This window comes from Heloderma suspectum, chromosome 16 (assembly GCF_057233095.1).
Source record: "Heloderma suspectum isolate Gila_16-S chromosome 16, 16-S_ref, whole genome shotgun sequence".
NCBI lineage: Eukaryota > Metazoa > Chordata > Lepidosauria > Squamata > Helodermatidae > Heloderma > Heloderma suspectum.
Window position 1 is genome coordinate 10,212,564 of NC_139473.1, and position 13,938 is coordinate 10,226,501.

Genomic DNA, 13,938 nt, shown 5'->3' on the forward strand with positions numbered 1-13,938 from the left:
AAAAAAAATTGTAACCACTGGGGGGAAAAGAGGGGCGGGGCCTTACCGGGGTCATGCGGATCGGAGTGTGCACGCCAGAACACTGCAGGGCTTTATGGAGGGTTTCGCTGAACATGCTGCGGAGCTCCACGGAATGACAGTACACGGCATCGATCTTGGGCCACCAGTCCAGCGCAGACTGAGGGAAGGAATGGGACAAAACACCAACAGGGACTTGAGCATTAGGAAGGACTTTGATGGAGCACACAATCCAGCAGCCTAACCTTAGCGGTCCCTTGAAAGCCTCTGGGGGAGAGCCTGTTCTCTCTTCAGGGATGCTGAACCGTCAGACTGGAGATGCTTCCAGACAAAGCTCCTATTGCGCAGTCGCGGTGCCTCATTCACAGAATTTTACGGGGGAGTTCAGACAACGACATCATCTCTTCATCACCCACCCATGGTTTCCCACCATATCTTTTGTGTCTTCCTCTTGCCAGAAAGAGGTCCATGGAAGAGGAAAAGACAACACAGAAGCACAGTGGTTTTTTACTGAGAGCGCAGGAGTCTTCTGTCTGGAAGCACCCTGGGTAAACGGATGGTGTTTTTTATCCCCTTCTTAAAGCTTTGGCCGAGCCTGCGTCTACAATACAGGCATTAAGACAGAATGCAAAAAAGCGAAGGGGAAACAGTGGACCTGAACAAAGGCATCCTGCAGAAGGGCGCTCCCCATTTCTAGCAGTGGGAAAGAAGTTCTAACCCGATTGGTGGCTTAAAAAAACATTTTGTTAGTGGTAGCTGTCTGCAGCTGTTAGGATTTTTTTTTTTAATTTTCAGGATCCCAATAGCAATAGCTAACAGGAGTCCTCCCACACCAGTGGTGAAGGTGAAATCAGCCCTGCTGAGCAATGCAGCTCCTTTCTGGGTGGTGATCCTATATACTCATCCAAGAACATCTGCAAGTTATTCTCACAGCTGGGAGAGAAGTACTGGGACATGCCCCTGGAGACAATGCCAGCCCTGGGGGGACAGACTTCAGACTTGTTGGAACTACTGAGCCTTTCACTGGAAGCCCAAGATCCACCAAAAAGAGCGAGGTGCAAAAGACAAACACTTGGAATTAAAGAACAGGGTGCCTCTGAGCATATGCTGAGCCGAGGAATTTGCGTTCAGTATCAGAACTGAACTCAGCTTACAGCCCATTCACACAAAAGTCTACTCCTGACCAAGCGTTTCCCCCAAATCAGGATTGCCCCCCCACTCATGATTTCCCCCCAGCAGCCTAATTAGGGGGTGGGGGGCTTCGGTCATTACCCTTGTTAGATGATTGAGCATTGGATACCCTTGCCGTTCTACTGCAAATCAACCAAAGATCTTCCAGCAGATCCCAATCTACCTTCTGCCCATCCCTGTGTTAGACAGCCCTCAGCTATCCTTAAGGGACTGAGATCACACACAGTCTTCTCCAGACCCTCCCATCTCAATTCTCCCCAACAGGCTTAACCATCACTTGTCGTTATGTCCACATGGATGTTGCACATGGTTAATGCAAACCATGAAGCATGCCTTAACATAAGATTTGAAACCAACTTTGCAGCTGGTTTCAAAAGTTACATTAGCGCTGCATCCTGGCTTGTATTAACCATGGTTAACATCCACACAGGCATAAATGCTAAAGAATGATGGGAGGGATTTGCACATCAGAACGGAGGAAGCAAGCAACCCCAGGATCCAATCCTGACCCCTCAACAATTCTAAGTGCCTGTTAGTGTTACATTTGCACTAGTCCTAAATACTACAAACATATGACAGCTACTATTGTTGATGAAATAGCAACAGATTAACTAACGGTCATTAAAAATGGCCCAAATGTGAGCAAACTAAGAAGGTGGTATTCAGACAGCTGAACCACTCTGCTTGTCCAAGGAATGCTACCGCTGAAAGTCAATGCAACTGCCCACATGACTTTAACAAGTCACTCCCCACCCCACTCTGAGCACATCCTGCCTCTGCAGTTCAAGTCAAATCCCGACTATCTTGAGACGTTAATTATCTAGTCTTTTCAAGCACCTTAAGAACTTACATTTGTGATTATACGGTGGAGTGAATTTACCAGCACATAATGAAATGTTGATGGAGAATTCTGCGCCAGGCAGGTCTAGAAGAAACGGGGAGAATTGTTTTTAGAAGGTTTTTAGAAGGTTTCCACCTGTAACTAACTTGGAAATCAAAGGGTACAAACTCTACAGGACTTTGTCTGGCACAAGCTAAACCGAAATGAGCAGGATTTGTTGAAAGGCACTTCGGCCTGAATGAAGTGAACAGACACCTTCATGCAACACATTCCTTTAGGCAGGGTTGGACATGATTGGGTAGACTGGGCCCACAGCAAATAAAAGAATACTAGAGCTTCTCCAGTCAATTCGTAACATAATGGTCACTAAAAGGCAGTGGGAAAGGCATCTTGAAAGCGATCTAAAAATAGACTTCTAGAAAACACTCAAAACAGTAATTGCTGAGAAACAGAATTCTCTATTATTCATGAATCCCCGGCCGCTGCTGACCCACCCTTCATATCTAAGAGCTCAAAAATAGCTCCAGGATAGAAAGCACGTGCCTACAGAGCCATGGTCTCACCTTGAAGTGCTGGTTATTGTGTGGGTTGATGCGGAAGCAAGACACTAAGCAGTCGATCATAAGGTCGATGTCTGCATTCTGGTTGCTTCTCGAGAACGGCTTGCTAGGATTGAAGAGCAGATTCTATAAAACAGCAAACGTGAGCCACGGTTATTTTAGCCAGCAGTAAAAGATATTTAGAATATTTTCTAAACATCAAGGAAGGTATTTGTGGACGTTTTGTTTTTTTAAAACAAAAGGAGAACATGAATAGCAAGCTTTTAGGGATATACTACCCCTTCTCCAGGAAAATGGAGTGCCTCCTCAAAGTGCCTCCTCCAAGGGAAGCTCGGAAGGCAGAAACAAGGGAGGGGGCCTTCTCAGTGGTTGCCCCCATCTGTGGAACAAGCTCCCTGATGAGGTCCACCTGGCACCAACATTATTATCTTTTAGGCACCAGGTTAAGACCTATCCCAGCTTGTGCTAACTATAATTTATAGCCCAAATTATGGGCTGAGCTTTCAGGTGCATGCCAGGACCACCAGTTTCTCTGTATTTGTTTTCTACCTGCAGCTTCAAGCTTACTCCCATTTCTAGGTGCTGCAACATCTAGAGATGAAGCAACGTCTGTTAATGATGCTTGTCAACTCAGACACCGCTCCAAACCACAGTTAAGCTTCCCTAGTGTTTTGGCACGATGCTCAAATTGAACCATTGGCCTGGTTCTCATGTAACGCTAACCCATGGTTTATTTAAACCATAGCTTGTTGCCCTATCCAGAGTCTGTCTGCAAACTACTGAACAAGCCATGGGTTCAGTCCACAGTTTTTTGTTTCCCCCTCCTTCACCCACTCTGTCCCTGTATCCCCTTGTGACACAGCACTGGCATGTAAAGAGGCTGGGCTTTGGACCGCTTTCCCTGGTGAAACAACCCGCAATTCTGGGTTTGCAAGTAAAACCAACACACAGTTTAAACAACCCACAGTTCACAACCTAACAACAAACCATGGGTTCTCTTTATGACTTGTTGATGGTTAATAACCGATAGTTCCAGATTCACATGCAGCGACAATGCATGATTCAACAAACCATGGATAATTAAACCATGGTCCGTCATTACATGCGAACCAGGTCATTACGTGTTTCAGTTCACAGTTCAAAATAATCACTGAAATAAACACACGGAGCAGTACATAACTCTTTGTTTTCTTTCTCTTTTTACCTTGAGATCTACCACCATGGACTGCACTAGAAGGAAAATGACAGAATTGTCTTCCCAGCTGATGTAAGTCGATGCTTTGCACAGCTTAACGCAAGCAATGGCCGCACTTTCAGTCAGTTGCCTACTTCCACTGTGACCCGCAAGTGCCTTCCTGAGGTTGTCCAAAAAGAGCTTCTGCATGATTCAAAATACATAAAACAGAAACAGAAAAGTTTTAGCTCCATCCTGAGGAACTCGGATTCAAATTCCAGGTCATTAATCCACCTGCAAGACATTAGCATTAGTTTTGGTGTGCAATGTGCTTTTTAATGTTAAAGTCATTACAGACCTTCAGAACCATCTTTGTATTGTAGTACCCCAGTACTAAGTACAATCATCCTAAACTTTTTTTTAACCTAAAATGGATGCCAATATGTAAGACCTAATTCTCACTGGATGGTAAAGTTGTGTTTGGACTGTACCACTTCTTATTTCCGGGAAGGGTGGGTTAAATGCTCTTTCATAGAAAAAAAAAATTGCGCCTGGAAAGCTGGCATGTCAGTGAGAAGGGTTCTAGACTAGCCTTCTCCCCAACATGGAGCCAGAGCGATGGAGCAGATGCAGCTGTAACAGCAGCCTCCTCTTAACTACTGTTAAGAAATGGGACCCAGCTGTGGAAGCACAGGAGCAAGAGATACATGAAGAGCAATCACATGGTGCAGAAGAGAGATTTTATGCTGCAGTGGCATCAACGCCATATTGCACCATACATTACGTCACCGTTTCAGCTGGGGCCTCTTAAGAACATAAGCAGAGCCATGCTGGCTCAGACGAGGGGTCCATCTAGTCCAAAGTTCCAGTCACATAGCGGCCAACCAGCTGTCGACCGGGAACCCACAAGCAGGACATGAGTGCAACAGCACCCTCCCACCCATGTTCCCCAGCAAGTGGTGCACAAAAGCTTACTGCTTCTGGTACTGGAGGTAACATAGAGCCATCAGGACAAGTAGCCATGGATAGCCTTCTCCTCCAGGTATTTATCTAACCCGCTTTTAAAGCCATCCAAAGTGGTGGCCATCATTACACCTTGAGATAGCGAATTCCATAATTTAACTATGTGCTGTGTGAAGAGGTCCGTCCTTTTATCTGCCCTGAGTCTCCCACTAGTCCGCTTCATGGGATGACCCCTTTGGGTACTAGTATTTTGAGAGAGGGAGAAAAATGTCTTCCTATCCACATTCTCCACATCATGCATAATTCTGTACACCTCCATCATGCCTAAAAGTGTGCATTCACATCATAGGTAGAACTGTCTCCTCATAGCAGCAAGGTCTTAAGGAGAAAGGAAAATAGGACAACCAGTTCCCTTATCTTAATATAGTAATTCCCTCTATTTCTGATCTTCAGGCTATGAGTACCATTACTTATGAAACCAAAACGGCACCACCCCCACAGAAGAGAGGAGTATCAACAGGGAGAGGGGAACCCCGAGGTATACAGAGGTACAAAAACAGCAGAAATGGGGAGCTGGAGAAGTATACCCCCAAATGATTAAGTCACAGGCCAGCCAGAAAGAAGAAATTTGGCTAACACATACCCCCAGTTTTATGGATTATTAGACAAGCCCCAAAATTGGACATTTTACCATCCTAGTGTCAAAACGTGGGACATACAATTTGCGTCTTCAGAGGGGCCAGCATTCAAGCCATTCCAGCAGGCTATAGCAGAGGGAGAGGAGAGGGAAAGCAGAGGCATTCCATCAGCCCTGCTGAAACACTACTTCATTCTTTTCCTCCCATCCCTTTTTTCTTGGGTGTCATGTCTTTTTAAGATTGTAAGCCTGCAGGCAGGAACTGACTTGTTTTACTGATTGTATGTAAGCCATTCCAGAAGGCTTTTTGGCTCAAGAGTAGAACAAAATTATTTTAAATACGTAAATAATACTTTTAAAAAATCCTAAGGAAAGTGAAATCCAAAACCAGCCCCATGATGCCCAGGAGGCTGAATGTCTGCTGCAGGTAAAAATGGAAAACTGGAGGGGGAATGGAACAGAGTAGCTGGAATTTGGAAGAGGGAACACTCCACACTGCAATGTTTTGTTGCAGGTTCCATTTGAAGGTGAAGAAAGCATGCAAATTCTTGTCGACTCCCAGATAGGGAATAAGGCCCCCATAGCACAGATCAGGCAGCCAGGTTCACAGAAAATGTTTGACAAGTATTTAGAAAATGTGGACACTCAAGAAAGATGTGTTTAACCAGGACCAAAATGATGCAAGGAACTTCAGAGGATCTTCCCACTTCAGCAGGTGAGCTTGGGACTGTACCACTTCAAAGCACAAGTGGAAAGACCATGTTTGGATGCTTCCCCTATATAAAAATGTAGGAAAGCAATGTGGGGTGGGGGGGAAGCTGTTCACACAACACGCTAACCCACACTCAGTGGCTGAATGTGGATTGTTCTGAACCGTGGGTTGTTTGTTGAACCGTGGGTTAGCGTGTTGGCTGAACTCAGCCAGGGTGGCTTGTTAACCATGTAGTGTGGCTTATTTTCTCCAACAAGCCACCTTGAGAACCCATGCTTTGCTCTTGGGTTGTTCAGGGTGGCTGCGTCCAGACAACACAATAACCCACTCTGCGGAAAATATGCTGTGTTCAGACAACACACTAACCCATGGTTCAACAAACAACCCATGGTTCAAAACCCACACTCAGCCAGTGAGTATGGGTTAGCATGTTGTGTGAACAGCCCCATAAAGAGAGGTTCTAGCCCAACCTTCTCACCAACATGCAATTTCATTAGTTTAAAAAAAAAAAATCAACTGCCTGCGTATACAAAAGCCAGACTAGTTCAGGCCACAGAAGACATTTTCAGCTTTCTTCACCTTGTTTATTTTATTTTCCTCCACCACATCCTTGGCAATGTCTTGGATGATTTCCGGACACAGGACAAGGAGGATTATTTGCAAGGGCCAAACAGCCGCTTTGCGTTTCGTGCTTTCAGCAAATCCATCCACCAAATCAAACAGCTTCTCTGCACAATCTGCAAGGAAGAGACAAGACAAAATGACAACGCACACTTAGCTCCAAATACGGCTGAGGTATAAAAAGCTGAAATCCCTCCCATTTTTAGCACAGCATCAACATTTCACAGCACTGCAACAACACTAGTTTTGGAAGGAAAAACACTTCAGTTATTATAGCCTTCAGGGAAACACACTCCAGCACAGCCCAAACATTAAACATATCTTTTTTTTTTTTTTTTTTTGGGGGGGGGGGGGACCTTTTCAGGAAAGCACAAGCTGAAGGTCTTGAGAAATACAAACTCATTCCCACCCCGCCATCAAACATTTATTGGGAAAGATGGCCAGCTCATGGCCTGCATGTCAAAAGATGGCATTTTGCCCAAGTCAGGGTAGTTTAAGCATTTTTTTTCCCAAAAGGAAAATAAAAAGAACTTCCTGAACTTCAAAAATGGTTCTGGTGGTGATTAGGTGTTAAAATCTAACATCAGTAAATAAATTCAAGAAGCCCCTTGCTCATAGAAATTCATTCACAGAATAGTAGCCTTAGGGTGCTTTCATTCCTAGCATTCCTCCCCTGTTTTGGGGAAGAAATTAAGGTTACAAGCCCTCCTGGCCTGAGCACAGCTGTGCCCCACGGGATCACCACCAGGCCCTATGGAATCCTCCTGACTGTGCACTACCCTACATGGTTCCCAGTTTCCCATCCAGCCCTCCTTCTCAAATCGGGGCTCTGGCCAGGAAGGCACAGATCTCAAAAGATGAGTTGGGGGAATCGCTCAGGCCTCACCATGCATCAGGAATGGAAGGAGGCCAAACTTCAGAAAAGTCTCAAAATAAAACCATTTGTTGTCTTTCTTTCTTTTTTAATATCATTTTACTGGGACCATTTTGAGCAAGCTCGGGGAAGCCCTGCATAATGAGAAGCAATTCTAGTTGACACCGGTGGAATAGTTTGTTGCAACTGTGCCAGGCTGAATTTGACAGCTTAATTGCACCCATTCCCCTTTGTCACTCAAGCGCACTTCTTTTAGCACACACCCTTAGTTTCCAAATGTGGGCCTAAAATACTTCATTTTAGTAATATTTATATGCAGAAGCACGCCAATACTTGGGCATCAGATTAACTTATATCCATTAAATTATACACATTAAAACCAAGTTGTCCAACTTTTGACTCCTTTATTTAAGTGGCTGTCTAGACTTTCAGCCAAGCAAGTGGTGTAGCTTTTCCTGGACTGTACCATTTCAAGCTTCAGATGGGGGAGCTTGTTTGAAGGCTCTCCTCATAAATTACTCCCTGCATATACAACAAATAACATATGAAGACAGGTGGACTAAACTCCTCCCCTTGACATGCTAAACTATATCTATATACCAGAGAAGCTGAAGGCAGAAGCCAAAACAGTTTGCTTTAGAATTTTAATTTTCTGTTTTGTTACTCATGAGTAACAAAACTGAAAATTGTGTGTGTGTGTGTGTGTGTGTGTGTGCGTGTGTGAGGGGGGGAAGAGGGGGGAGAGGGGGAGAAATGGAGAACCAATAGCCTACCAGATTATACTAGACATGCAGCCTGTACATACCACAACCAGAGCACAACTCTAGATGCACTAGAAAAAAATATCTGCTACTTTCTTTTCTTCTCTGAGCATGGACAAAACCCAGCTGAAGTGGGTGACCTCTGAACAGGCAACAGTTGAAGAAAATTGCTATCTGGAAAACCCCCACTCAGCTTTACATGATACACAATCCAACTGTTGGTGATGCCTTACCTGCCATATCAGTCTGCGGTGTCTGGTACAGCTTCGTAAACTCATCCGGATAGTTTTCCACCCAGTTCCAAAATGCCTGCACAACATTACAACATGGGTCATAAGGCACAGTCAGTTCAGAGAACCTATTTTGTACAGGAGCAACTAGAGATGCCGTCTTGTCCTTCCCATGTTCATCACGTCAAGGGCTCTTAGAGCCCCTTCACAAGCTACAGCGGAGGAAGGACAGCAGAAGCTAACGAGACCTTCTACCACTTCTCTAATAATTAACCGGCCCACAACTGAGCAACTTCATAAGTTCACATTGATTAATAGTGAAGCTCATTCCCTTGCTTCCTAAATGTACTCACAATATTGCAATATAAAAAGCCAAAAAAAAAAAGTCAGTCTCTTAGGTCCATGTACTGATCATTAATTATCTTTAAACTCACCTACTGGGCTTCTCACATGCTTGGTTGCATTTTTTCAGTGAAAACGCAAAGAGTTCACGGATTGCACAAGGGCCAGAACTCTACTCCCTCTCAACCTAAAAGACTACTGCTCAATCAAGCCTAGAGATGTTGGAGAAATCCGTTTGCAAATGCAAATCAACTCATATATGCCACAGCACTCCATCAAGTCAAAAAAAGACCAGAATTCCCCATGATGGACATCCCTAATCAAGCCTAAGCTCCACAAAAGACAGGATTCACAGACGTATCCACAATAAGCATCCCTTGTATCTGAGAACTGCTACTGGAAATGTGCCCCCATGGAAGGATTTCTTTCCAAAATATGTTGGGCCTGGTATTCATTTATTTCCTCACATTTAGAGATTTTTCCTCTTTTGCTTGCTCCCGGTACAAGCTTCCTGTCGCCCCCATCTGATCACAGCTTCAGATTTGGAACAATTCTCCCACACCCTCCACTTTAAGATTAGATTTTTTGAAGATATGTTCCATTTCCCTTCAGTGGCACTTATGGAAACTAAAGGCAACAAGGAAATGTCACCACCTTTGGGGTTTTATGGCTAAGAAAAACAGTGAATAAGTGGAATGGGAGGAGAAATGTTAGAAGTGCATAAAATTAGGCATGGTGTGTAGAAGATGGAGAGAGAGAGAGAGAGAGAGATGGAGAGGGGGGGGGGAGATTTTCCTCCCGCTCTCATAATACAGTTTGGGATCATCTAAGGAAGCTGCATGGTGGAAGATTCAGGATACACAAAAGAAAGGATTTCGTCACATAGGCCGTATTTAAAGTACGGAATTCGCTACCACAAGATGTAGCAATGGCCACCAACCTGGACTGCTTCAAACGCAGATTAGACAGATACAAGGGGAATAAAACTATCAATGGCTACAAGCCATAATAGTTACATAAATTACCTCCAGTATCAGAGGTAGTGCCTGGGTTTGGATGACACACCACGGCCAGTCACGGGTTATTTAACCCATGCGGATCACTGCCTTGTTGTGGCGAAGGGGCTTGCGTAACTCAGTGAAGCCATAAGCTATGCCGTGCAGGGCCACCCAAGACGGACAGGTCATGGCAGAGAGTTCTGACAAAATGTGGTCCACTGGAGAAGGAAATGGCAACCCACTCCAGGATTCTTGCCAAGAAAACCCCATGGAACGTATCACAAGGCTAAAAGAGATGACGCCGGAAGATGAGCCCCTCAGGTCGGAAGGTGTCCAATATGCTACTGGGGAAGAGCAGAGGGTATTTCCAAGTAGCGCCAGAAAGAGTGAAGCGGCTGGGCCAAACCCGAAAGGACACTCAGCTCTGGATGTGTCTGGTGGTGAAAAGAAAATCCGATGCTGTAAAGAACAATATTGTTTAGGAACCTGGAATGTCAGATCAATGAATCAAGGTAAGCTGGAGGTGGTCAAACATGAGATGGCAAGATTGAACATCGACATCTTGGGAATCAGTGAACTAAAATGGACAGGCATGGGTGAATTTAATTCAGGTGACCATCATATCTACTATTGTGGCCAAGAATCCCTTAGAAGAAATGGAGTAGCACTCATAGTCAACAAAAGGGTGGGAAAAGCAGTACTGGGGTACAATCTTAAAAATGATAGAATGATCTCAGTACGAATCCAAGGCAAACCATTCAACATCACAGTAATTCAAGTCTATGCCCCAACCACTGAGGCCGAAGAAGCTGAGGTTGATCGGTTCTATGAAGACCTACAACACCTTCTAGAACTAACACCAAAAAAAGATGTCCTCTTCATCATAGGGGATTGGAATGCTAAAGTAGGAAGTCAAGAAATCACCGGGATAACAGGCAGGCATGGCCTTGGTGTACAAAATGAAGCAGGACAAAAGCTAATAGAGTTTTGCCAAGAGAACATGCTGATCATAGCAAACACTCTTTTCCAACAGCACAAGAGGCGACTCTACACATGGACGTCACCAGATGGTCAATATCGAAATCAGATTGATTATGTCCTTTGCAGCCAAAGATGGAGAACCTCCATACAGTCAGTAAAAACAAGACCTGGAGCTGACTGTGGCTCAGATCATGAGCTGCTTCTTGCAAAATTTCGGCTGAAATTGAAGAACGTCGGGAAAACCACTAAACCGTTCAGGTATGACCTAAATCATATCCCTGATGAATATACAGTGGAGGTGAGGAATAGATTTCAGGGATTAGACCTGATAGACAGAGTGCCTGAGGAACTATGGACGGAGGTCCGTAACATTGTTCAGGAGGCAGCAACGAAATCCATCCCAAAGAAAAAGAAATGCAAGAAAGCCAAGTGGCTGTCTGATGAGGCTTTACAAGTAGCTCACGAAAGAAGGGAAGCAAAAAGCAAGGGAGAAAGGGGAAGATATACCCAACTGAATGCAGAGTTCCAGAGAATAGCAAGGAGAGACAAGAAGGCCTTCTTAAATGAACAATGCAAAGAAATCGAGGAAAACAACAGAATGGGAAAGACTAGAGATCTCTTCAAGAAAATTGGAGATCTCAAGGGAACGTTTTGTGCAAAGACGGGCATGATCAAGGACAAAGAAGGCAGGGACCTAACAGAAGCAGATGAGATTAAGAAGAGGTGGAAAGAATACACAGAAGAACTATACAGGAGAGATCTGAATGTCCCTGATAGCCATGATAGTGCGGTCACTGAACTTGAGCCGGACATCCTAGAGAGTGAAGTCAAGTGGGCCTTAGGAAGCATTAGTAACAACAAAGCTAGCGGAGATGACAGTATTCCAGCCGAGCTATTTAAAATCCTAAAAGATGATGCTGTTAAAGTGCTGCATTCAATATGCCAACAAATCTGGAACACTCAACAGTGGCCACAAGACTGGAAAAGGTCAGTTTACATTCCAATTCCAAAGAAGGGCAACGCCAAAGAGTGTTCAAACTACCGCACAATTGCGCTCATTTCACATGCCAGCAAGGTGATGCTCAAAATCCTACAAGCTAGGCTTCAGCAGTATGCGAACCGAGAACTACCGGAAGTACAAGCTGGGTTTAGAAGAGGCAGAGGAACTAGAGATCAAATCGCCAACATTCGCTGCATCATGGAGAAAGCAAGAGAATTCCAGAAAAACGTCTATTTCTGCTTCATTGACTACGCTAAAGCCTTTGATTGTGTGGATCACAACAAACTGTGGCAAATTCTTAAAGTGATGGGAGTACCAGACCACCTTACCTGTCTCCTGAGAAACCTGTACGAGGGTCAAGAAGCAACAGTAAGAACCAGACATGGAACAACCGATTGGTTCAAAATTGGGAAAGGAGTACGACAAGGCTGCATATTGTCACCCTGCTTATTTAACTTATATGCAGAGTACATCATGAGAAATGCCGGGTTGGATGAATCAGAGGTCGGAATTAAGATTGCTGGGAGAATTATCAACAACCTCCGATATGCAGACGATACCACCCTAATGGCAGAAAGCGAAGAGGATCTCAAGAGCCTCTTGTTGAGGGTGAAAGAGGAGAGTGCAAAAGCTGGTTTGAAACTCAACATTAAAAAAACGAAGATCATGGCATCTGGCCCCATCACTTCCTGGCATATAGAAGGGGAAGAAATGGAAGCAGTGACAGATTTTACTTTCTTGGGTTCCAAGATCACCGCAGACGGTGACTGTAGCCATGAAATTAAAAGATGCTTGCTCCTTGGGAGGAAAGCTATGGCCAACCTAGACAGCATAGTAAGAAGCAGAGACATCACCTTGCCGACAAAGGTCCGTCTAATCAAAGCTATGGTTTTCCCAGTAGCAACGTATGGCTGTGAGAGCTGGACTATAAGGAAGGCTGAGCGCCGAAGAATTGATGCTTTCGAACTGTTGTGCTGGAGAAGACTCTTACGAGTGCCCTGGACTGCAAGGAGGTCAAATCAGTCCATCCTAAAGGAAATCAACCCTGAGTGCTCATTGGAAGGACAGATAATGAAGCTGAAGCTCCAATATTTTGGCCACCTAATGCGAAGAGAAAACTCCCTGGAAAAGACCCTGATACTGGGAAAGACTGAAGGCCAAAGGAGAAGGGGACGGCAGAGGATGAGATGGCTAGATAGCATCACGGATGCAATGAATATGAACTTGAGCACGCTCCGGGAGAGAGCGCAGGACAGGAAGGCCTGGCGTGCTATGGTCCATGGAGTCACGAAGAGTCAGACACGACTGAACGACTGAACAACAAAAACAATCCCTGGCACCCATGGGCGCCAGGTTGACTATCCAACCCCACCCAGGGGTTGTTCTTACCTAAGACTCCAGAGAGCGTAGGTTACGCAAGGGTTAAACAATGGCCCTAAAACAGATTAACCCTTACATAACCCATATTCTCCGGGTTCGCAGGACATGACAACCCCCGAGCTGGGCTTGCATATTCAAAATGGCAGCCGCGCATACCCTATTGTCTCATGTGCAAATAGCCCCACTATGGGATGGACTTCCAGCCCTGCTTGTGGGCTTCGTAGAGGCAACTGGTTGGCAACTGTGGAAAAGAGGATGCTGGACTCACCGGGCCTTCGGTCTGATCCAGCAGGGCCTTTCTTATGAAAAACACAGAGAAAGAACAAAGCCTCTGGGATAGCCCTGCACGACCTCACTGCACTGGAGAGAAAGGGCAGTGGGTATGCACTCCAGGATAAGAAAAGCATGTGAAGACAGCCCTTTACTTTTCTCACTCCTTGGTTGGAAAACGGGACATCTTTGCCTAAGTGCCTGCAGAGAAATTGCACACATGGAGGAAACTTGCCTTTTCAAGGCTGTTGATCACCGCCAGCTGTGCGACTTTCTTGAGGGCTTTAAATTTAAAGGCCGTCTCTGTGAAAACAAAAAGTGGCATTCATGCAGTTGACTGGGATGACAGCAACTCAACAGCCCTAAAGCCTCCCAAGTTGTTACT

The 13,938-nt window shown here is 45.0% G+C and overlaps 1 protein-coding gene across 9 annotated transcripts in view; it reads right to left on the reverse strand.

Annotated features, from left to right (window-relative positions):
• The window catches only part of NF1 (neurofibromin 1), a 236,608-nt gene that overhangs the window by 194,054 nt on the left and 28,616 nt on the right, over positions 1–13,938 (reverse strand). For 7 of the 9 annotated variants that reach the window (XM_084822899.1, XM_084822897.1, XM_084822895.1 and 4 more), the window contains exons 6-12: positions 13,789–13,856; positions 8,586–8,661; positions 6,676–6,833; positions 3,815–3,988; positions 2,614–2,736; positions 2,060–2,134; positions 47–178 (exon numbers count right to left, since the gene is read on the reverse strand). In XM_084822899.1, the coding sequence (XP_084679025.1) occupies positions 47–178; positions 2,060–2,134; positions 2,614–2,736; positions 3,815–3,988; positions 6,676–6,833; positions 8,586–8,661; positions 13,789–13,856 (806 nt within the window). Of the gene's footprint in view, positions 1–46; positions 179–2,059; positions 2,135–2,613; positions 2,737–3,814; positions 3,989–6,675; positions 6,834–8,585; positions 8,662–13,788; positions 13,857–13,938 lie in introns of those variants that run through there. The other 2 variants (XM_084822901.1, XM_084822902.1) reach the window with 2 other exon arrangements.